Genomic DNA, 25,942 nt, shown 5'->3' with positions numbered 1-25,942 from the left:
ATCCTAACTCCCTAATGAGCCTAAAGGCTCAGCCTCATGTGCTGCTCTTCAAGAATGGAAAACTTTTCGAAACACGATGGTGCCTTATTATTAGTTGAGTGCTTCAAAAAGCGATTTTATAATTCACAACCACACAAACTGTCTACCACTGAAAGTAGTTCATAGCTGCGATACTTTCGAATGGTCATAGTCCTTGCCACAAAATACGGTTGTCATCGTCGCATCATATATCGGGCTTATTGGCCTTTGGCAGCTTCATCACTCTGTTGACATCTTCGGCTGATGGCACTAGTGTTTTCAGAGCAGTCGAACGGTGCCACACGCTCTTCTGCGTGCCACACGTGTGGTGACACACCTTCAGCTGGGGCAAGCACCATACGAGTGCCTGTTACGGCGCTACCATGAAAACAGTACAGCGCGGTACACTCCAGCCGTGCAGTGAATGGGGCAGCATACTTCAGGCGCCATTATGCAACTGACAGTTATTATGAAATACACATCTTGTACACAGCTGCTAGAATCTAGTAGCTCAACAGACAGCAAAAACAATGCCATCATCACCACTGTGCACGAGCACTGAGGACTGCAGCTGCTGAATGTGGACAATTTCACCAGCAATGATGTGGCGTCCCACTATCATGAGGAGGTATGAAACTGCAGTAAGTTCTACGTTTGATACTACAACTTCAGTTTTCATTGATTCGTTTCAGTTTCGAGGGCACTTTCAACTAAGTCAAAGTAGTAGATGCACGGTGCTGACAATGCAGTTCACAGCTTCATTTCACTAATGGAAGAATCCTTCACATGGAAAGCCAAAAATCAGTTTCATGGCAAAAATCATTCTAGAGTTCATATTGTAAACATTGGCTACAAATAAAATGTCCAAACTTCTTAGTGTTGCTGCAAATCACAGCAAGTGTAAATGACAACTGGCCACTCCAGACAGTTGTCTGCTCAACTTATTGGAATTCACTGCGTCTCTCGCAGAAGGCGCTAGACTCCAGTGGCTCACAGACTCCAGAGGCAAAACACTGGAGACTAGCGAAACGTGAAACTCAGGCTGTGTTGTAGATTGTAGATATGGCAATTTCCACTGCACTGTCATAGTGCTAAGCATGTCAACCAATGACGGCATGTATTAGATGGGACAGCACGATACGCGTGGCACTAGTTTTGTAAAGTTTGGAAGATCCGTACAGTAAAACCTTGATAATTCAACTCTTGTTAATTTGGAAAATCAGATAATTTAGACTCATCCTTTGCTCCCAGCAGTTGGATGGATTGTTTAATGGCATCAAACTCTCGTTAATTCAGATGTATTTGGCCTCACAATGGCTCATTTGGGCAACCCTTGGAGCTCCGGGAGCTCTGCCATACTCAGAATTCATTCGAAGTCTACAAGCCATGCATACTACTCAGCTACAATTCGCAGATTGAAATATGTGCCGAAAGGTAATATGTGCCACAAGGTTCATAAGCCTAAGTGTTAATTCAATGAAGCGTTTTGCTTTTCCATAGAAGTAATGGCCGCCTCATCAAGCAATTTAGATCAAGGGTTAGAATTCTGCTACCTGCCTTTTAACAATTTGGTGCAGCGATGTGAGGAGTGATTGCGTCTCCATTAGGAGAAGTGCACTTACAGAGGGGGGGAGAGGGGGGGGGGGCAAAACATTGTTTGATAGTACTATATATCGAATGTGACAGTGAACGGGAGTTCGATGTATGCGCAGCATAACCATACTTTTGTAGAGAATCTACAAGAGATTTTACAACTGTTTGATATAGACAGTAATTCGAAATATCCGAGTTTGACATATCTGGGATCGTCTGTAGTTCAGGTGTCTGCCTCAAGAGAGACCGCTGCTGTGTCCATGGCAAGGAATGTGAAAAACAAACGAAACATAGTGCTGTGGATGCGACACGAAGCTTCCTTGTTGTTGGTGGTCTTCCTGCCATCAACATCTCGTTTGCGTGCACCACTCTTACTCTTCAGTTGAAACCTCAGCAGTCATGGAGGCATTACGGAATTAGGGAGTAGACGAGCTGTATGTAAAAATACTGAAAGATATCTATAGTGGCTCCACAACCACTGTAGTCCTCCATAAAGAAAGCAACAAAATCCCAATAAAGAAAGGCGTCAGGCCGGGAGATACGATCTCTCCAATGCTATTCACAGTGTGTTTACAGGACGTATTCAGAGACCTGGATTGGGAAGAACTGGGGATAAGAGTTAATGGAGAATACCTTAGTAAACTGCGATTCGCTGATGATATTGCCTTGCTTAGTAACTCAGGGGACCAATTGCAATGCATGCTCAATGACCTGGAGAGGCAAAGCAGAAGGGTGGGTTTAAAAATTAATCTGCAGAAAACTAAAGTAATGTTTAACAGTCTCAGAAGTGAACAGCAGTTTACGATAGGTAGCGAGGAACTGGAAGTGGTAAGGGAATACATCTACTTAGGGCAGGTAGTGACCGCGGATCCGGATCATGAGACTGAAATTATCAGAAGAATAGGAATGGGCTGGGGTGCGTTTGGCAGGCATTCTCAGATCATGAACAGCAGGTTGCCATTATCCCTCAATTGAAAAGTGTATAGCCAGCTGTGTCTTACCAGTACTCACGTATGGGGCAGATACCTGGAGGCTTATGAAAAGGGTTCTACTTAAATTGAGGACGATGCAACCAGCTATGGAAAGACGAATGATGGGTGTAACGTTAAGGGACAAGAGCAGATTGTGTGATGAAACAAGCGCGAGTTAATGACATTTTAGTTTAAATCAAGAAAAAGAAATGGGCATGGGCAGGACATGTAATGAGGGAAGATAAGCGATGGTCATTAAGGGTTACGGACTGGATTGCAAGGGAAGGGAAATGTAGCAGGGGGCAGCAGAAAGTTAGGTGGGTGGATGAAATAAAGAAGCTTGCAGGGACATGGCCACAATTAGTACATGACCGGGGTAGTTGGAGAAGTATGGGTGAGACCTTTGCCCTGCAGTGGGCGTAACCAGGCTGATGATGATGATGACTCTTACTGTATGATGCTTTGGTGGTGCGTGGCATCTATGGAAAATAGCAATAGCATGGACAGAGAGCCAACAGCAGCATTTTCGTGGATAGCTCATACAGTGACAACTGATGAAAGGATGGGTTGCTGGGCAGAATGGTTAATTTGAGGGCTTTCACTATAATGGCCTTTTAGAATAATGAACAATTTGCCACGGTTCCTTGAAGTTCATTATATCAAGATTTCAATGTACACGTTTAATGTGTTAAAAGTGTCAGAGGTGGTGTTTAGGGGCCCTTTAAGCTTCGATTGGACCACTGCTGTTGAACACAAGTTCAAAGCCATATCGCCTTTGGCACTCCTTATGCAGTTCATGACTTTCTAATAGAACACTTGATAAAAATACGAAAGTGTCATGCAGGGCAACACTTTTTCAGCTTGGTTGGTACACGCTATTACCTCTTCATCCTTGGTGAGGGCATCAGTCTCCGTGAACATACACCGAGTGCTCTCCACACCATCCCAAGAACGTTTCTCCGCCTGTGTGTTTTCCTGCTTTTTCACTTTCCGGAACAGCTCCCCAAGAAAGTCTGCAGTGTCTTCAGTTTCCTCTTTCTCTTCCTCCTTGTAATCATCCTCTGAAATACGAGCCATACGTCTTAACATTACAAAATAATGGCAAGAGCCCATAGTAAGCCTCATGCAAGTATTGGTGGTAAGCTTAGTACAGTAGACTTTTACGTATAGTGGAACCCCGGTTATACGTCCCCCGGTTTTGCGACGACCCAAGTTTTATGATGGATTAGCGCAGTCCCGTCAAAGTCCCCATAGAAGAAACGCATTAAAAACACCGGTTATCCGATGCAATTTTTGCGCCTGACCCGCGTTATACGACGACCCTCGCGAAGTGCGGGACGGAATGGCGGATGAAAGAAAAGTGGCGCGGGTCTCTTTACTCTCTCCCCCACCAGTAGCCGTCCGCTGTGCTAAAATAGTCCCTTTTCTTCTCCACAATCACTTTCTCCCTCTTTTCTTGGCGGCGTCGCCTCTCATTGCGTTGGGGAAGCGCTTCTCCCCCCCACCAGCCGCCGCCAGCGACGCCCGCTGTCCTGAAATAGCACCTTTTCTTCTCCACAATCACTTTCTCCCTCTCTTCTCGGTGGTGTCGCCTCTTGTTGTGTTGGGGAAGCGTTTCTCTCGCCCCCACCAGCAGCCGCCCGCGACGCCCGCTGTGCTGAAATAGCGCCTTTTCTTCTCCACAATCACTTTCTCCCTTTCTTCTCAGCGGCGTCGTCTCTTGTCGCGTAGGGGAAGCGTTTCTCTCCTTCCAGTTTCCCCAGCAGCAGTCGCTGGCAAGGTAGCGCGGAGAGGCCTTTGTTTATCGCACATGTTTTCTGCCCAACTGAACAATCTGGCTGCAGTCGCTGGATGCCGGCATCATTAAGTGTGTCAAGCAAGGGTACCGAAAGCGGTTAGTGCAGCATTGGTTGGCGGCTATCAAGCGCAGCGAGTTGGAAAAAAAGATCACTGTGCTCGACGCCATGCATTCTATTGCCAGTTTGTGGAACGCAGTGTCGTGAAGCACCATCGCTAACTCGTTCAAGCACTGTGGCTTTAAGCGAGACACTGCCTCCTCTGCTGGGGACGCAACAATCTAGATGCCAGTGCAGGCTTCGCCGAAGACAATTTTCAGTGTTTAAACCTCACCACGACCTTCGCCGAGTACGTGGAGGTTGACGACAATGTTGCGATCTGCGGCGAGGTGTCGCTGGATGACGCCATCAAGGAGGCTTTGCCTAGTGCCGACACCGCTGCGACATCGGACGAGGACAACGACAACACCACAGATATCTTGCCTGTGCCTACCACATTTGCCGAGGTGCTACGGCACATAGACAGCATCCGGAACTTCATCTGTTGACGCGACGCCGCAGAAAACCTCCTCTTGGATGTTGCCCAACTCGAGCGAAAGCTCTTGGTTCACGGATCAAACAAGGTCCAAAAGAAACTTAAAGACTTTTCTTAAAGTTCGCGCCGGCGGGCGGGAATCGCGGCAGTGGAGTGCCGTAAAGGTTCGTTTTAATAAAGCATGATTGGTACCTGTACTGCAGCATTAATTCTTATCGCATTTACTTTTTTGGTAACTTTTCTTATTACGATCCTGAAATTGACCCTCCCTGCATAATTCATACTGGACTAGTCATGAGAACCATAGAACCATGTAGAAATAGCGCACAACGGGACAGCACAACAAAAAGGAAGATGAACACAGGCACAAACTAACAATTGATTTTATTGAAGCCAAAACCACAGGTATATATATCCACAAACTGCACAGACGCATCGCTACAAGAAAAAATTGAATTTGTCAAACAGGAAGTGATTAAATCAGGCACGAAAGAAATTTCATTCCTACATTGTACAGTGTAATGAATGCTTCACTTACACAATCCTGACCTGCTTTTCTGATATAGAATGCCTCAAAAGTATCAAGGGCGGTTTTGTGCTTGCTCTTGTCTAGAATTTTCACGCTACGGAAACGTGGTTCACAAGTGGGACAGCTACTGCAATGGCGAGCAAGATGTGTATTCTACTTATTGGCTAGATTTCTTGCGTGCTCCCTGAGTCAGTCATTGATACATCGCCTTGTCTGGCCGATGTATAATTTTCCACAGAATAGGGGGATCTCGTAGACGTTGTTGGCACACTTGACAACATGCTTTTCATGGTTCTTTTTACAGCCCACATTTTTGTCTGCACAAGTGATGCGATGGCTTAGCTGAGCAAGCTTCTGGGGGCTGAAAAAAAACCATTGACACGTTAAACCAAGTAGCCACTTTTTTCAGGCAATGTGTCACCTTGTGCATGTATGGAATCACTTCTGGTCTCTGAGTGCCCACCAGGGCTTCCACGGCATTCTTGCAAGCACGGTGCTTCATTTTCGTAAGGAGAATTTCCGCTGCTGACATGACAACCGACTCAGGGAAGCCAGCTCAAGAAAGCCTTCCCTATTGTAGATAAAAACTAGCTTGCACATTGAGAATACACAGCTTCCGGAGCGCGGATTCCAAACAGAATGTCGCAATGCCTCTCTTAGTTAACTTAGAGTGAGCCACCTTGTATTGGAACAGCTGTTTTTGTGCTTGTGGGGCATGTGCTTGCGGAGCACGCATGGCATTCACTGAACTTCAGGCGTAAATCTAAAAACTGAAAACTGCAGCCTTCCTTCTTCTGGACGCTGATATGCAAAGGTCAGCCGTTTGCCACGAGTTTTAATATCATCGAGAACACACTTTTGCGCATGCTCATACGAGATGGAGCACTTCTTAAAAAGATTTAAGAAGTCATCCATGTAACGAAAAACTTCAGGGACAGTGTCATTGTTAGTATGAATAAAACAATCATGTAAAGAGTGATCAATGGAAGATAAAAAGATGTGGCAGAACACAGGTGCGATGAAGGAACCAATGCAAATGTCTCTTTTCTGCAGATACATCTGGTGGCCACGCCGTCTCGGCACGCCCACTTTTTGTACATGCGGCAGATTGCCTCTAAAGCAGGGTGCATGGCTGCATATGCACTCAGCCATGCTTAGTCATGCGCAGCCACGGCTGAGACACGCGCCAAGTTACCCCTCACATGAGCTTGATTGCATTACCGCGAGTTCACTCCCCTCCCTCTCTATCCCTTTGCTCGCGCGGGAAGGCGTCCCTCATGAAGCCACTATCTTTCTTGTCTCAACCTCACTTTCTTTCACTTGCACCTAAAGCGCAAAGTGCGCAGGGCGTGATAGGTTGTTATCACACTTGGGCTTTATATGGAACATGATGCAGCTACACTTCGGTGGTCGCTCTTCTCACACCACGCATGATTTGAGAGGTGCGTTTGCAAGCAGCAGCTTGTAATTCAATCATTTGACTATTTGCGTCCGCGTAAGTTTCCATTTATTGTCTCGGCATTCATTTGCGGCAGAAGTGAAATTTCATTGTATTGAAATCGCATACAAACACACTTCATTATATTGAGGTTCTAGATACATGGTGTTCTATGGACAAGAGGTAATGAAAAGTTAAATACTTAGTTATATCAAGGTTTTTCATCTATTTCAACTATTTCATTGACACCAAGCTAACTGGATGGCTGCACTGACTGAATGCAAAAGAAATGCTTGCCACAGCTGCGCCACACATATACAAACAAAACAAAATGCAAAATGAAAAAAAAAACATTATACTAAAACTTCCTGGAGTGCTTTTGATAGTGCCTTCATGAGGGATAAGCATTCTGCTGCTTTATTTTGGTTGCAGGCTAGGAGCACTTTTCCTCACTAGTTCTCCATCACAATCACACCCTAGTTGGAGCACAGTGCTTTCTGTGCTCCAACTAGGGTGCGCCACACAAGAACCGCACCATGTGATGACCATTGTACAGTCAAATGTCTCACAGTTCCATAATGATCAATGCCCTGGAATAATGCACTCGTTAGCAGGGTAGTGCAAATTATTTCTTTTCTGAGTTACTGATGGTTGAAACAACATGCTTTGATTGGAATGTTTTACTATCCCCTTTGTATTGACAAAATAATCGTATTCTTTAAAAGAAAAAAATGCACCTGCATTTCAATATTTTATATTCAAATTGTGTCCAAAGCTAAACATTCACATTTGCTGTGCATTAACGCTCCGAGTCTATTTTTTTTTTAACTCGAGCCCTTATGCTGAATTTCTTTTTATTGCAGTTTCTGGTAGCAGGAAATGATGGAGAACTCATGAATACAGCAAAAATTTATTGCAAGTGATATTTTGTCTCAAAAACGCTTTACTCATACCAACACACACACAAGTGCGCTTACAGCAAAAGATTGAGAAAAATATCTAGCAAAATTTATGCCTATGAACTGTTGTTTCAAAAACAAATCAGAAGAAGAAATGCCAAGCAGTCGCCGCGAGAAGCACCATGAGCAGCCATACCAAAATCACAACTGCGCGCATCCTAGTGTGTGGAAATATGCGAACCACAAATGAAGGTAATGAAAAAGAAAACTGATTAGTATCCCTGAACTTTGGCAGCACCAAGCTACCGGAAATATGACAGTGGTGGCCATAAAAAACGATAGTATCTCTTCTACACATGCATAGAAGTAGAAGTAGCAGACGACGTGCGCGTGATCACGTGACCAAGCGCTCAGAGCTAAACAAGTTAAGTTTTGCACACTGGTGAGTGGAAACAATTTCAAATCACTTTGGGAGACTGCACATAGTTGGAAATGTGCACGAAATATCAAACATAAGATCAGCACCATACATGTACGGAAAAAACCCTCAAAGGGTTAAAAAAAAAAAGTTGGTATTGAACTATCCCTACACATCCCTTGGATGTTGCAAACACAGCAAATTTACAAAGGAAGTGAAATACTGTTTCACACAAACCAGTTATAAATCTGCCAATAGCGCAAAAACAAGCCCTATCACAAATTCAAAGCAATGTCAAAATACAATAAATCTCACCATTTCCATAGATTATAAACTGTAGGTTCCGTTGCTTCTGGGAACGAGCATGAAAGGCTTGAGCTGCCTTCTCCTTCATGGTTTTCTTCCATTTGTACCTGTCTGCAAGGTGTACACAATGAATTGCTTTTAGTGAAAGCCAGTATATTAGACAATGATACTAAGCATTCTTTATTAGTAAAGTTGTTGCATAATTTGTAAAGACAGATAATAGACAAGTCTGAGAAGTTCATTAGAAATAACGAAAAATAAGCTCTACTGCAACTGTAGAATGGAATGGGAGCAGAATGATCAAATGGATGTGTGCCATGGTTTGGTTGTATGCTTAAGAATTTCAAGTCGGCAATATTAACCTAGTGCCCCCTACTAAATTTCTACAATAGCAAGATTGTGGCTTTGGAACTTAAAACCCCATAATTTCACGCCCCCTCACAAATACTAAAGAAGTAAGTTATACTCTGGCTTTCAGTATCAAATGGCTGCTACTAATCCTAATAATAAAGTGATCACGATTCCCTCAAAATATAACTTTTGCTTCACCGACATGTCACATGCAGCAGTAAAGCGCACAGCAAAAAGCAGTGGTTGAAAATAAGGCAGTCCTAAAAAAATTGAAGGTATAGTCAATCTTAGTTGTGTAGGAATCGAAAGCCAAGTATGCCAACTGTTGCTGAGGCAGAAGTAACATGCAAATGCTCAAATTGATGTCAGAAGCAACATGTCAGTCAGCAGCAGGCCAACAACCAGCAGTATGCCTCATGTTCACCAAATGTATATACTTGAGGTTGGAATGGACAATGTTGACATGCTTCCAAGAAGATTCCATTAGAATTCAAGAAACCCAGCCCGGACTGCTGGCAATAACTAATCATGTAATGTACAACCTATACACGTCAACACAATGTGACGATTTGCTAAGCATGGAAGCATGCGTTAGGCAAACACAAAGATGAGCAAAGAACAATACTGAGTGTATTAAGAAGCTTTCAGGCTGCTGAAGAAGTGAAAGTGAAATCTAAATTTTTTACAGACGTTTATTCATGGCAGAAGATCAGATTTTAATGATCCCTCTTTGTTACAGCTATAGTAATGACATATGTAGGACCATCCCATGGCAGGTACTCAAGGACTAGGCACAGTCTGTGCAGCAGCAGTGCGTATTTCTTGTGTAAGCATATCTACTATATGAAGAACTTTGGCACAAGTGAGATTCTCTCTCAACAGCTGGTAATTGCCAACCTCAAATGTCCTGATGTACTCTCAGCCCCCGCACAACGGCTCAGTGTTGCGTCTGAATGCTTTGAAGAGTTTATTTTGGTTTGTATAAGGGACACCTGCATCTCAGTGTTAGCTAACATTTTGTTTTTTAAGCTCAAGATCCTTCAAAGAAGCGGTGGCACGCTTACTTTTTTCTGTATTTCTCAATGCGTAGGTCCTTTCTGTTGCCGTCGTCCTTCTGCAGTGCGTTCGCCTCACATATCGTTTGAAATGTCCTCTTAGTTGTACAGTCGACGTCTGATTTTTTTAACTCCCTAGGGACCGCAAAAATGTCCGAAAAATTGATCAGTTCGAAAAATGAATGTATGTTTTTTACTGCCCTTAAGGGCTCAAATCGCCACAGGCACATCTCAAAAAGCTCTGAAGGCCTGCCGGTACAGTTATTAGGCATATCATTGCTCGTACTGTGACAGGAGACGGCGAGTGCACGCGTGTATAATTAAGGAATACATACTGAAGTATTACTGTGGAACAATGAGAAAAAGAACACGCACCAAGCACAAGCTTTCAACTCCGCAGTTGTAAGCTTGCGCTTGGTGTGTGTCCTTCTCTCACATCAGTGTCTTTTTTTTTTGCGCAAATATACTTCAGCAGTGGATTACCAACTTGCCCGGAATGCTGCTCTCATTGAATACATACTGTGTCCCGTGACAATTGCGCCTTCCCACGCTTAAGCTTCACCGCGTAACATTGCTGCATTGAGGCAAAGCTAACTTTCGGGAACCAACATTATGCAACATGCCGTGCTTTCCGAGCTTCGAATCTAATCGCGAGAACCACAAAGGTGGAGTCAGTGCCATTGCTAGGCCTAGTGTTGGCTGCGGCTGCCAGTGGGACTGCCTGCGAGAGTGCCGGTTCGAGGCGGCAAGGTAATCAAAATGGCGGCGGTGGTGGCTTTGATTGCCGTTTCGGACCTGTGGTCAAGGCAAAAAGTCCAGAAAATTGGTCTGCAAAGGGTTCTTGCGCCCAAAACTACAGATGTTCTTAAAAACTGACTGTGTGGGGTACGTGGTGGTGCCGTGAAGCAGTCCGAATTATCGGACGTCCGGAAAGTCGTTCGTTGACTGCGCACTGGCAACTCCAGCCAAAGACACGGCATCAAAAACGATTCGTTACTATTTCTCTATGTTACTCGAGCCACCATTACAGCGACTTTCGTTCCCTTTCAATAAAAGTAGATCATTCTCCCTGATAGAAGCACAAATTCCCTGAGTCTTCCCTGAGTATTTTCAGACTATTCAAAATCCCTGAGAATTCCCAGTTTTCCCGGTTGGTAGAAACCCTGCTTCTTCTGCTTGGGCAACTTTGCACTTCTCCACACTGCCTAAAGAGTTGGAAGCAGCAACATTCCACATTCACAACGAAGCACCGCATTAGTGCAAGTGCACCAATCACCTCAGAGGATGTGGGCAAAGGAACGCCGTTACTTCCCTCATTGTGCCCGCTTTCATTTGTGTTCGGTATGATGTCGGCAATGTAGTCTTTGTTTTTAGGCTCTCCTGTGATCGCGACACCATCATCCGCACTCACAAACTCGCTGACCATTGATCCGTCAGCGGCTTCCGATAATCGTGACAGCTTGCTCCAAACTTTGACGACACCAGCAATGGCTTCGTCGTATTCGTAAGCAGTTTGATAGTCATGACCTACACACAGAAACTGGCACGTCTGAAGCAGTTTCAGATGGACCACTTGTACACGACCACCTCGACATCATGGCCGTGTGCATACGCATCAAGCACAGCGGGCACCAAGTTGTTTGTCCGCTATAGCCCTAATCTCCCCCTTATTCTTCAAGATCGTGCTGAGAGTGCACCTCGGAATCTTGTACACTGCGGCGACATCTGACTTATTACTGCGCTTCACTTGATTTATGATTTCAAGCTTCATGGCGAAATGCAAAATTCATCGCACTTGATGCTAGCCATCATGGCAACACTGCAGGAGAAGGCTGACAAGGCAGGGCACGATAGGGATAGCGAATGGATGGAGTCGCGCCGCTGGGCTAAACCCCTTTTGGTATGTGTCAGCATGTTTTTCTGCTGCCGCAAGGGAAAGCCAACATCTGGAGGCACTTTTGCGCCGCTTGACATTCAATATATAGGGAGTCGCTGCTATTTTTGTTTTGATGTAAGCATAGTTTTTGCTATATATACTCATAGTAACGATACAATGTTCAGGAATTCTTCGATATACAGGATGAATCAATGTAAACAGGCTCGATATAGTCAGGTTCAATTGTATTGAGCCCAATAACAATGCTAGTAGTTCGAAGAGACTATGCATTTATGGGTCAAGCTGAGATGCCTCCATACGGTGTGTCACAAAGACTGTGATGGCGACGGAGAACAATGTTCGTACCATCCTGCACCCTCGCTTTCATTGTGGGGCAGTTCGTTGGCTTCTTGTGTCATGTGGCCTTTGCAAACAGATACGAGCAAATTTGGCGTAAAACCGAACTTTTGTCGCCGATACCCGATGGGCCTCTTAAAGCAAGGGTTGAAATCGCCACAGATACGTCCGAAATAGCTCTGAAGGCTGGCCAGTACGATTATTAGGTGTATCGTTGCTCATAATGTGACAGGAGATGATGGGTGCACGCGTGTACAATTAGCGAATATATTCTGTGTCCCGTGACAATTGCCTCTTCCCATTCAGTATGCTTCACCATAATACTTTGTGTATGCTTCAGCATGTAACACTGCCATATTGAGGCAAAGCTGACTTTCGGAGACTGGCATTATGTAACACGTCACGCTTTTTGAGCTTTGAAGCCATTGGCAAGGATTAGAAAGGCAGAGTAGGCTCCACTGCTAACAGCGGCGAGTTGTTTTAATAAAAAGCACCGAACAGCAAGAATCTTGGTAGCGAACGTGAAAGTGGCTGTTGCCGTGGTGGTGGCTATGGCTGCCAGCGGATCTGCATGTGAGAACGCCTGTTCGAGGCAGCGAGATAATCAAAACGGCGGCGGTGGTGGCTTTGATCAATGCCGTTTCAGGCCTGCATTCATGACAAAAAGTCAGGAAAATCAGACAGCAAAAGGTCTTTGCGTCCAAAATTTCAGACATTCTTATACACTGACTCTATAGGGTACCATGGCGGTGCCGCGAAGGTGTTTGAATTGTTTGAATAATCAGGCATGTCCGAAAAATTGGGTACCCAGAAAATCAGTCGTTGACTGTAGCTACATAACCCCAATGAAAACATTGCATTGCTGTGAAAACGCAAAAATACCGCACTTTTGCGCAGTTGGCACTTAAGTGGGCACAGCTTGGAGCAGGCAAGATCGAACTGTAGCAAAATGATGTAAATGGTGTAACTTAAAATTATTTTGTCATTAGTATCCATTAGGTTTGTATCATCCGTTCTCGTTTCCTCGCAGACAGGAAGCTCCGACTCACCAGCATCAACATATTCTTGGAAGGTATCTGTGGCAGAAACAAACTTGCTTTCAATGAGGCCGGACCACAGGTCGTTGGTGTTGACCATCTCATCGGCAACATTGTTGCTCGGCTCATTGGCGCCAAGAGCCTCTGCATTGCGCACGAAGCCTGCTTTGTTGAAGTACTTGCTTACTGTAGTGGCTTTTACCTGCCACCACGAAGTGGCAACCATATCAATCACACCCTTTAAATTCACTTTAAGAGGCTGCTGCTGCTGTATGCTCAGCAAAACTCTTTCACAGATGCATTTTTTTGTAAAGTGCCTTTACGGTTGTGATGACACCCTGTTCGAGTGACTGACATTTTGCAGTCGTGTTGGCAGGCAGAAACTTTAACTTGACTGCAGTCAACTTTGGCTTGATGTGGTGGGCTGTGCAATTGTCAAGAACGAGCACGACCTGACACTTCTCCGCCACCATGTCTTCATCAAACTTGCAAAGCCAGCTTGTGAACATGTCTTGCATCATCCACGCCTTTTTGTTGGATTTGTATGTCACTGGCAGGCACTCTCGCTTTTTAAAGCAACGTGGCCTCGCTGATTTTCCAATGACAAACAGGCGGCGCTTGTCGCTTCCATACATGTTAGCGCAGAACACAGTTATGCCCTCTTTTGAGGCCTTGCGGCCAGAGCAGGCTTCGCCTCTCAGCGCAAGAGTGCAGTTGGGCAGAAGGTTATAAAAAACGCCAGCTTCGTTGGCATTGTATATGTCTCTGTCCGTATACGTGGACAGCACGGTTTCCAAACTTAAGCGAAGCCAGATTTCAATAGACCCGTCGTTGGCATCACCGCTTTCATCGCACACCACTTTGCGGCTGATAACATGGTGATCCTTGAATCGCTGGATCCATCCATTAAGTGGGTTGAAATCGTTATAGCCTAAAAGAGCACCAAGGGACTTGGCTTTTTGTTGGAGCATGGGGCCACTCACTGGTATGCTCTGAGCACTAACTTCATGGAACCATCTGAAGAGCGCTGCATCCACGTCTTCATACATCGACGTACATATTTTCTTCCGTGACAGGGAAGACGAATCTTGCTGCAGTTGCTGCCACAATTTGTACTTGTTCTTGTATATGGTCGACAGGGTTGTATCGGAAACGCCGTATTTGGCCGCCACCGACACCTTCTTCAGCCCACTTTCTATGTCCCTTATAACACATTCCTTCGTTTCCAGCGATAAGGCATGCCTCTTTCTCACACCGCTTGAAGACGCCGTCGACGCCATGGTGACAAAGGCCCAACAACACACGTGCACAGAGGACAACTAAGACACGACGAGATCGCGACGTGCACACACCAAATGCAACAAAGAGACTGAAAAAAAAAAAGGAGTGTGCTGTCGCCGCTAACGCTTCTATCATGCGCAGCTTGATTGGACGCTGCTATAGTGACGAAAACACTCGCCCTCCTTCCTCTAAAGTCTCCCGCCCTTCTCCTCCTTTCTTTTTTTCGCTTTTCGCCGCTGGTCTTCATGTGCGCGCCCATGCTCCCCCTTCTCCGTGTTTGCGCGCCCGGCAACTGTGCAGCCGTGCGGGCCATGTTCAACTCCTCCGAGAAAAGGCCGTGCTCCGTACACTGATTTCATGGTCGCACGCTTAAAGGAACCGCGCTTACAACCGGTATTCTGCTTCGCGTGCCTACGCAATAAATGGTCCGCCTATACATTAAGTTCTATGGGAGACATATCGGTGGTCAAAAAACCCACGCTATAATTGGTCCTGCGCTAAAAGCGGTTACGTTATAAGTGGTCTGCACTGCATTTAAAAAAAAAAATGTGCCAGTTTTTATTTGAAATCGAAAAATGTGGTGAATAGCTAGCACCACCTCAAAAAGTCAGTATCGCAGCTGCTACTAACCACACTAGTAGCCAACTGAAGTACACAAGTGACGTTGCCATTTTAAGCTGTGTCGTATCGGCATGCGGCATGGCATTATGGTAACGGCACCAAACAGGTGATGCCACTATGCTGCCACTTTCAAACAAAAAGTTTGCTAGCCGCAGAGGCATCGTCAAACGTTCAAGCTGGGCGGTACTTTGGCGTCGCTGAGAAAAATGCACGTTGTTGGAGGAGGCAACAGGAGACGCTTTTTGCAAGCACCGGCCGCAACGAGGAGATAACAGCAATAAGGAAGATGGCGACATAGAATGAGCTCGGCGTGTTCATATTTAATAAATGTTTTTATTTTGTGAACGCTGACCTCGCTTTTTTGTTCGGCCTACATTCGAGGTAAGTTGTTTTTTATGCGAAGCATATTAACGTAGGTTTCGGGCCTTCGCGCGACGCCCGGCGGTGGCCACCATTGACCCTGAAGTGGGGTCACGTGACATGACGTCACGTGATGACGTCACACAGGCTGCAGATGGGGCCTCATATCGCGCCGTCGGTCGCCTCCCGGCGGTGGCCACCATTGACCTTCAAGTGACCTTCAAGTAGGTCACGTGACATGACGTCACATGATGACGTCACACCGGCTGCAGATGGGGCCTCATATCGCGCCGTCGCGCGCAACGCGGCGGCGGCGCCACCATCGCTGCATCACGTGATATGTGACGTCACGCCAGGGATGAAGCGGCGCGCGCCCGCCGTCGCGTCAGTCTCTGTGCCCGCAACCGCGCCAGCGTCTTTGCGCCAAGCGTGTATGCGGTCAAGATGCCTCCAAACGCTAAGGATACGCTAAGGTTAAGCCCAGTGGATGCTTCGCATCCACTGGGCTTAACCTTGATAAGCCTCCAATTTTTTTCTTCTGGATTCAGACTTTCGGGGGTAGGGTTAGAAATGGGGCTGGCCTAGATTCAAGTACAGTAGAACCTCGTTAATTCGAAGTCCGTCGGACCGCGAAAAATTATCGAATTAACCGGGTTTTCGAATTATCAAAAATGGACGAAAAGCGAGAAATAAACGTACGAAACCTGGCTGTATCAACACTGACCTTTATTTCACCTGAAAAACGGTCACTTGAAGTACCGTATTTACACTATTGTAAGGCAACTCGAATGTAAGTCGACCCTCCATATCGCGTGAATGGAAAAAAAAAAGGAGAGCATACTTGAGGGCACATTCGATAAGGAAAATTTATTAGCTGACATGGTCACTGGACTACTCGTCTTCACTAGTGCTGCCATCGTCATCGTTGCTACGGTCCCACAGCGCGTCGTCGTCCCGCGAAATTTCACATTTGGCAAACGACCACACCACGACATCTTGTGGAACAGCAGCCCACGCCGAATGCACCCAACCACACGCAGCCGTCAGGGAGGCTCTTTTGATAGGTCCCGTTGGTGTAATTTCGCTATCTTCGGCCGCCAGCCACTCGTACTCACGGCGAGGTCCTTAATGACCATGTTGCACTTCACTGGCAGGAACCGATTGCGCATTTCAGCGACGTATGCCGCAAGCTCAGCCTACAGCTCCGGAAAGCGTCCAAACTTCAGCACGTGGGAAATTCCTCATTTGCCGTCACAGGTGAAAATTTCGCTTCGCTGCAGTCTCCACTCTCGCACCACCAGTTCAGAAACATTGAACGTGCGGCCCGCTGCACAGTGATTTGTTTCTTCGGCGTAAAGGATGGCAGCCCTCTTGAGCGCTGCTGTGAACGAGTGCCGAATGGTTAGTGGGCCTGGAGCACTCATGACGACTGAGGAAGCATAGAAGTAGCTCGTAGCCGGCAGTCAAGTAGAACACGTCAAACCAATGCCTTTCGTCAAACTATAGAGATAGCTAAGCGCAACAGGGAAAGAGAAACCCCCTAGTGGTGTCTGCTCTTCCATGAACTACTGATGCTCCCCACAAGCGCCGCCGTACTGAGGGTGCCGCCACGAATGGAACAGCGGCGCTTCCATCTACTATCGACACCCCCTCATGGGTGTTGTGTGCACTGCAAAATTCTCAAAAATGTTGAAAAACCCTTCCAAAAAGTGAACAAACATGCGGGGTAGCGAAAAGCTATGGGTAGGGCCATAGAGCAAACATAAACTTCTAACTACGTTGTAGCTCCCACTGGTCTCGCTTTTTTGGCGGTGCCATGTTTTGGTTTCGATTGTAAGTCGACCCCCCACTTCAGATTTTCAAATTTTAAAAAAGTGGTCGACTTACAATCGTGTAAGTACAGTAGTCATCAATGCGTGACTGCTTGGTGCGGTAGTTAGCCGCACCGTAGGCTGCGTCCTCCAGTCTGCTTACAGTGCGCAGCAATTCACTGTTACCGCCGCTACACTCCACAAAACTGCGCACAACGTTCACCGGAAACAGAAAGTTGATTTAAAGTGCTGCCTGGCTGCCACTCTGGCAACTATACTGGCCTCAGAGACTGGCACACTAATTTTTTTTTTTTTTGCGGATCACGGAGACCATGGTTTAAACTGATGTATTATCCAGATATGGGCACGCTGGCTGTTCAAATTATCCGGCAAAATTTGCATGCGAACTGTTGGGACCGTTGAAAACCTTCGAATTATGCGGGATTTCGAATAAACCGAGTTCGAATTAACGAGGTTTTACTGTAAATATGGCAATTTCGTAGACTTTCTTTGAGCCACGCAGCAAGAGATTTCTTCCGAGCGCAGCAGAGTCTGCAAGGAGGTCACTTATGGCATCGCTTGACCAAGCATATCTCTTATTGTTGTCGATGAACGTAGCACATCCATGAATATAGGCACAGGCTGGTAGCATCTGTGGGGTCGTCTTTCGTTCAAGGCAGTCGCCAGCAGTGTCGGCATGAGGCAATGCCTCTTTGCATGTTCCATCTCATACAACGACCAAACATAAAACCAGGAACCGAACGATGGACGCCTCAAAAGGTTTGTGTGTGAACATGCATATCCGGGGGTTAATCTGTTCGATATTCGCACATGCTTTCACGCTTACTATACGAGCTGGGCAGTATTCTTGGGTGATCATTTTCGGAGGTACAGTAGACCAGTGTTCACACACTTTGGGAAAAAACGCCAGAAAGAACGCACTAATGGGATAATGCACGATACGAAGTAACCACAAAATCTGACAGATTCAACTGTACTTGACATCTACATAATGTGAAGTGTCGCACGGATTAATGCGGCCTGAGGCACAAGACACCAACGTGCTCTTGCGGCCTCAGATGCATTTTGTTGTTGTTCTATTGTGTAGTATTTTAAGACAGCAATGGCAAACCAAAACGAAATCAAGCTGGTGGACGACATCGGATGCTGCAGGAGGATGCAGCAAGGAATGGCGGTGCACTTGGGTTATCGCCAACTAAATGTGTGTAGTACGCTTTCAATGGCACTATGCCCCACACGCTCTAAAACAGGTAAGATGCTTATCGCAAGAGGGTTGCTGGCAATAGCCGTAAATGTGGTGTGTGACAACCCGGAAGTTTTGCTAGTACCAGAATAAGAAACTGAGTGCTCGCCGGCGTTTTCATGTGAGAAGGCCAGGCGAGTATTGCGGTAAAGGTGCCGCAGCAGACGGCTAATGTTCTCGATCACACGCACCTCGTGCATTTCCTTCTTTACCTGGGATCAAGCGGCTGGAAAACATATCACACGATCGCAGTTTAGTGATGTAGTGAACGATGATGTGGAAAATTAGTGTTTCTTGCGAATGTATGAACCGGTAAAGGATAAGCGTAACTGTATCGGGTAAATTTTTTTCTTTCTTTATAGCGAATGTTGGTGCCGGGAAACTGTACGTAACGGGGATCATATCAACGAGGTTCTACTGTAGTAGTTTCATTTTCATGAGACTTGGCACTGGACACATAGAAGATATAGGGACGTTCTACTCTCTTGCACCCACTTATATTGTTTTCCTAGCATGGCTCTCACATCTCCTGTGATCCTAGATTAGCCCCATAGCTAAGTGCCAGTGGTCAGTGTATAGTCGAAACCCACAATAACGAAATCCCGCGACAACGAAATATTTTTGTACCCCTGGCAAACGCCCATAAGGTTCAATGCATTTCGTACTTCTCGACAACGAAATGTTCCTGTACTACGATCCTGCAACAAACAAATTTGCCGGAACATAACCCCACATACTACCTACTCATGCAAGGGCAGCAGGTTCCAAAATGTGCTCAAATGCAATTGCTTTGCAGTAAAATTGCGTAAAATATCCCCATATTACACTTGTGTAGGCACCGCCACTTTTGTTTACAAAAACAAACAAGCACCGAGAGCTATAATGTGCGCCGAAAACACGTCAGGGCCCCATATTTTTTTGTTGATCGCCCGTTTGAAGCGGCACGCATGTTGCTAACAACATGTGATGACTGTTTTTGCACACCTAGTGCAGTGTGTAATGTGCGTCTCAGCGAGAAAAAATGCAGCAGAAACAAGGAAATCCCCGTTCCACTGACTTGGAATTGTTTATGGGACTTGAGATGGCGGTCACAGCATCAGGCCGTGATTAAGCGATAATCCGGGAATATACATCCTTTGCCTCAAGAATGCTGGTTTCAGTGCCACCTGACAGCCATAGATAGTGTGTGGATTCTGCACCGGACGTAGATTTGCGCGAAGGGGCCATTTTCTTGATCGAGTGCCTTTGGGTATACGAGGTACGATCACTTTTGCACTGTGCACCGGATGGGTCGGCGTGCATGGGCTTCAACATGTGCTGGAGAAATGCTGTTGCATACGTGGAGCGCAGTTACTCTGCGTCCGGTGCAGAGTTCACACGAAATAGCGCAAAAGTGATTATACCGTATTTATTCGCGTATAACCCGCACCAAAATGTGAAAAAACGCGTTTAAAAAGTGGGGGTGCGGGTTATCTGCGAATTTTTTCCTTGGGAGGGGGGGGGGGGGGTCGGCTTCACCGCAATGTGCGGCGGCCTCCCCGTGTAGTCCGCCATCCCCATCGTCATCGACGCTTGTCAAGCCGATGAAGGGCCAACGAAAGGCCAGCATTGTTGAGCCTCGCGTTAGGCGCTGTTTAGTGTACTTACCCCAGTTTGCACTGTTTGCCTGCTTTGTTTTGGCATCATGAGTGCGACTCGACGGCAGTGTTTCACAGCGAAAGAGAAGCTAAAGATTATAGCCGCTGCCGAAGAAATCGGCAACAGAGCTACTGCAAGACAGCATGACGTCGACGAGTCGTGCATTCGCGACTGGAGGAAGAAAAAAGAGTCTCGAAGCAACGAACCGGAACAGGCGAGCGTTTCGGGGTCCGAAGACTGGCGCGTACCCCCACCTCGAGACGCAGCTTGCGAAGTTCATTGAGGAGCAGAGAAGTCGTGGCCACGCTGTTTCGACTGAGATGGCGCAAATGGAAGCCCTGAAGTTGGCCCGGGAATTGAACATTCCACGTGAGTTTCGTGCAAGCCGTGGATGGCTTCAGCGCTTCATGCGAAGACATGGATTTTCTATGCGGCGGCGAACAACCATGTGCCAGTGGCTTCCTGAAGCCTACGAGGAAAAGTTGTTGAACTTTCAACGATATGTGATCGCACTTCGGAAGGAGCACAGCTATTTGCTGTCTCAGGTGGGAAATGCTGATCAAACACCTGTGTACTTTGAGATGCCGATGGACACGACCATGGAAAAAAAGGGCTCCAAATCAGTCAGCGTGCTGACCGGCGGAAATGCCAAGCTGCGCTGCACAGTCATGCTATGCGCTTTGGCTGACGGCACGAAACTGCGCCCGTATGTCATTTTCAAACGCAAGACGCCACCTGGCATTCCACTGCCCCCAGGAATCGTTGTGCGTGCGGAAGAAAATTCGTGGATGAACAGTGGCCGAGTCGGTGACTGGCTTCGAGTAATCTGGGAGCGAAGACCAGGTGCCTTGCTGGCACGCCGGTCGATGCTCGTACTAGATTCCTTCAGAGGCCACTGCACTGATGCGGTGAAGGCTCGCCTTGCCGAGACCAGCACCGACCTCGTCATAATACCTGGCGGCATGACGTCCATGCTACAGCCACTCGACGTGTGCCTGAACAAGCCGTTCAAGGCACACGTGAAGCGGCTGTATGCCCAGTTGATGGCCGACGGCATTTACGCCCTCACACCGACGGGACGCGTGCGAAGGCCTGATATTCCATTGCTGTGCCAGTGGATCGTGGATGCGTGGAAAGCGATACCGGCCGATTTGGTGCGCAAAAGCTTTAAAAAATGTGCGATCAGTAATAGTCTGGATGGTTCCGAGGACGACTACGTCTTTGAGAGTGGCGATGAAGCCTCGGATGGCAGTAGTGAGAGCGGCGACGATTAAGAATCGGATAACCAGTGACGTGGTGGCGGTCGTTTGAATAAATGTTCTGAAAACGAAATGATCACTGAGTGTGAGTTGCATCTTTCTAGCGCTCATTTTTTTTTTCAGGTAAACGTGCGGGTTATACGCGAGTTTTTTTTTTTTTTTTTCGCCGAGTTCAAAGTTAGGGGTGCGGGTTATACGCAGGGGCGGGTTATACGCGGGTAAATACGGTACCTCCGAAATCAAATGATCAAGAATACTGCTCCACGGCAGTGCTACCACTGCTGATTGACGCATGCAGTGCACTTTGTGCAGTTGGCAATGCGGTTATATCCACGAGAAAAGCTTACCAAAGTAGGCTAACAGAATTTTGACGGTAAAGTTTCATTCTGCAACGCATTACATATCTGTGCTGTCTCATTTTGCACCAACGAAATTCTCGCAACAGCGAATTTCTGCATGTTCCCCGCCGATTTCATTATTGTGAAGTTCAACTGTAGTTGCAGAATAGTGCGAGGGATGGCACAAGTGTTGCGCTGCTATCACCACCTAACAGTAGGGTTACTCAGGAACAAAAGGGAGTAGGCTCTTCCCCTTTGGCTTGGGGTCTGCTGTGTGCACGGATGTTTCGTGTGCCCAACAGCAAGCTTTGCAGGAACATCCTGCAAAATGCTTTAGAGCGAGACCCTGGGATGGACGACCATATCCAATGGAACTCACCACTGTTCGCGTGAGTGTACATGCAAACGATTAGGTGTTGGTGACCAGCATGGGAGTGAACATGTTCCTTTGATATCCTGTTGCAGTGAGTTGCACTTCCTCAATTCACCAACGCCCATTGGTGTATGAAAGGTGCAATAAAGGCCCTTGTGAATGTTTGCCCTACTGCTTTGTTGTTCTTTTGTCCCAAGAGGATATTTGAGACCATACGAAGTGCACAGCCGACAGCACTCTTGGCACTGTGTTGACTGTGCGAAGCTACTGAGCCTAATGCAGCGCCAAAAACGCTGTTGCCCTTATACGTGGACGCATCCAGTGCTGACAGTGCCGAGACACGCAAAATCTTGTGAAAGCAAAACTATTTCTGAAAGACTGCCCCGACGGTAGTTGAGTGATGGAAAGAGAGGTAAGGGAAGCAAATGGTCAGTAAGCAGCGAACGTGAGGCAAGGAAAAAGGCAGTTGGAGCTTTCAGCAAGCGAAGGTGTGCTTTCTTCCTCCTCACGGAGGGGACAGCATAGTGAAGGAGCTGCTGGAGGCTGGTGGTGTTTCTCACACGTCTGCCATTGGGTTCGGAGTTCCACGCAGGTTGTCGTACGTTGTGGGATGTGCATAATATCGCATTGCATATGTGTATTAGGAGTTTGCTGGGACTGCACTAATCTGTCATAAAACCTAGGACGACACAAAATCAGGAGACGCATAACCGGGGTTTCACTGTAACGTTTGACTGTACATAGGGTGCCCCAGCTAATGTTAGACATCTGACAAGTTGTGTACAAGATAGGATTTTAAGACCTATGGTATTCAATCGACAGACTTCTGAAGACCAAACACTGTAGGTCTTATAATGGTATCTTGCACTGCGATTTTTTTCTTCCCCCCTCCCCCCCATTGAACAGCATGCCTAACGTCAGCTGAGTTACACGGTAGACGCGACTGCTTTTAGGCATAGCACCAAGCACGACATCACCTTACCTAAACAAAAGGATAAAAGCGACTATATAGAGAGTTGTAGTAGTAGTAGTAGTGTAGTAGTGTAGCAGTAGGTGCTGTGGCAACTATAGATTGTTGCCAGACATAAAGAAGTGGTTGCTAGTTGTTTCCATTATTGCAAAATTTATTTCACAAAACTTCACAATAAAGCCAACAGATTTTTCAGACATTCCTGATAATTTGGCCGCCTTCGCATCACTACCATGTATCCCACCCCACCCCATATGAGCTGCCAGCTAGCTCCCTCACGGTGCCATTTCCTCAGTCAGTGGAGGGAGAGAGCACCTTCGCATGCAGAAAGCTCTGATTGGTTTCCTGGGTCCCTCCTAGTCTTTTTTCTTCACTCACATTTGCTGCCCTCTCGTCGTTCGTTTCCCTTCCCCCTCCTAATGCCGCTCAACCGCCTTCATCCCTTTTGCAATATCATTGAGCTTTCTCTTTCTCGGCATTACTTGTGTTAACTATCTGCCTATCCACACTCCTCCACATTTTCTCTCAGTAGTGTATACTACCGTCACCAGATGTGGCCGATAGTGTTTTTGGCGCTGCGCAAAAGTCCCTATCTTCACACACTGCAACGAGTGCTGTCGGCTGAATACTCAACGCTTCAGGTGTGGAGTCTCGCATAAGTGAAACTAGTATCTCCGAAAGTGATCACACAAGAACAAGGTGCCAGCACGTATGGAAAGTGCAAAAGGATGTGAAAGATTTAACTGAACAGCCACCGGAAGACACACAAATTTTATTGGATATGCATCTTCTCACGTGCAGTTAGAAGATTTTTGCCTACACGTAAACGCACAAGACTTCTCACGCAACTGTTGTTAGGTTCCCGGTTTTGTGCTGGTCGTCATATGAGACAGATGTGTGAGGAGGCATTGCCTCATGCAGACTCTACTGTCTGCCATCTCAGACAAGGACAATGCCACAGATGCTACCATGCCTATGCCTACGTTTGCGAATGTGCTACGTAGAATCAACATATGGAGACTCGTCTGTGCAGGCGACCTCCTTATGGATGTTGCTGTGCTAGAAAGAAAGCCCTTGCTGCGTGGCTCAGAGAAAGTCTGCAAGAAACTATCTGATATTTTAAAATCTAGGTGCGAAAAGGAAATTTTAGCATGCTGGCCGGTGCGGATCATGGTACATGGTGTGCTAAATCCCTCTATAAAGAGTGACTGGCACCTGCACTGTAGTATTAGTGTTTACTTTTTAGGCAGTGTTGCAGACTATTAGACTACAGTTTAAATTAATGCTCCTTGCAACTCTGTCGCACGACACCTTGTAACAGTGCAACGTGTATAATAGACATAGTTTTTGTCGGTGGGTTGCACGACGCCCAGATTATACAATGTTTTTGCATGATGCCGACAAAGTCGTTTAATCAGGGTAACACTGTACCATAAGCCACATGTTTAAAATGCTTGATTTTCCTGTACATCAGAACACAACCATATAGGGAAATACGAGGCACATTTTTGAACAGACAAGTTAAATCGTAGAAGAAACTGCTTCATCATTGTTCTGGACATTACAATTTAATGCCGAAATATGGAAAAAACAGTTGAGTGCTACTTGCCTTCTTCATTGTCATCTCCACAACCATCATCAACAGAGCCTTTCAGGTTGTCACCTTCATCACCCAAGTCAAATTCATCATCATCCTCGTCTGATGTAACCTCATCCCTCGCTTCGTGTCCGTTTTGGCCCTACACACATCATAGCAAGAAACAAGCAATTATACTACTCTCACAAAATAATACCAGACCATTGTTTAATCTTCATTGTTATGACAAACTCTGTTTACCTCCTCGTCACTCTCTTCCATATCACTTTCTTCATCCAATACATCTTCATCAGACTCGTCCTCTGATCCACTGTTAGCTCCACCTTCCAATATGGGTGCTAATGCTGGCCTTCGAGATCTTGATTTTGATTCTTGCACAGCACTGTTTTGAAAAAGAAAACAGGTAAACAAAAATGACATTCTACATTTATTAGGAACAAGAAAGTGCCAGCTAAATTCCACTACAAAAAGTAAAAATACACACACAACCAAAAACAAGAGTTGTACAATAACACATGCGTACACAAAGTTCTAACAGAACTGGGTTGCTGAAAAATTACAGTACTTACACGTATACAGTCTACGCTCGTTACAACAGACCTGCATACAATAGACTTCCGGATATAACAGACCATATTTCAACCTTAGTTTGTTCTACCTATTTTATTGATGCAACAAAGTTCACTTTTAACGGACTGCGCTACAACGATCTATCAGCTACAGAGGACAAAATTAGCTGCAATTTTTTTCAGAATCGGCTGTATAAGACCTACTTTTGCCGAGTCGACACGGGCCGGGCCAACAACTGACTTGCGAGGTTCAGCCGACGATCGCGGCTCAATATCGCGTGCGCGAAAGAGGAAGGCAGGTGGAAAATGTGCCATCTTCTTTTGTGCAAGGCACTGGGGCGCTACTTTACAATTGGTAGTAAGTAAAGCGGGGCGTGGAACTTCCGGAGGCACAGGACTTTTGAGCGCATGTGTGAGTAAGAGTGGGTGGGATAGCGAAAATGTGGGGGCTTTTGCTCCTTGAATATACGACTCTGCCTAGGCACTTAGTGTGTGTTGTATGCGTTTGTCCCTAGGCATGCCGGCATTGCAGAGTGGGGTCGAGTTTGTTTACACTCGGACAATGGCTGCCAGCGCGTTGAGAAAGACGATCCGTCGAGAAAAGAGATCCGTTGAGAAAGATTCCCCGAGGCTGTGGGAAGAACCATCGGCCTCCGTTTTCACTGCATGGAAGGTGTCGCAT

General features: G+C 46.4%; 1 protein-coding gene across 2 annotated transcripts in view; it reads right to left on the bottom strand.

Moving 5' to 3' along the window:
* LOC142578861 (ribosome biogenesis protein BMS1 homolog) overlaps positions 1-25,942 on the bottom strand; it is a 195,465-nt gene that overhangs the window by 112,552 nt on the left and 56,971 nt on the right. For both annotated transcript variants that reach the window (XM_075688505.1, XM_075688515.1), the window contains 4 exons: positions 24,932-25,073; positions 24,700-24,833; positions 8,513-8,610; positions 3,465-3,643 (listed from right to left, as the gene is read on the bottom strand). In XM_075688505.1, coding sequence (XP_075544620.1) covers positions 3,465-3,643; positions 8,513-8,610; positions 24,700-24,833; positions 24,932-25,073 — 553 coding nt within the window. The remainder of the gene's footprint in view (positions 1-3,464; positions 3,644-8,512; positions 8,611-24,699; positions 24,834-24,931; positions 25,074-25,942) is intronic.

Source organism: Dermacentor variabilis, chromosome 1 (genome assembly GCF_050947875.1).
Source record: "Dermacentor variabilis isolate Ectoservices chromosome 1, ASM5094787v1, whole genome shotgun sequence".
NCBI lineage: Eukaryota > Metazoa > Arthropoda > Arachnida > Ixodida > Ixodidae > Dermacentor > Dermacentor variabilis.
Note: the sequence above shows the minus strand (reverse complement) of the source record. Positions and strands in the feature narration are given on the sequence as shown.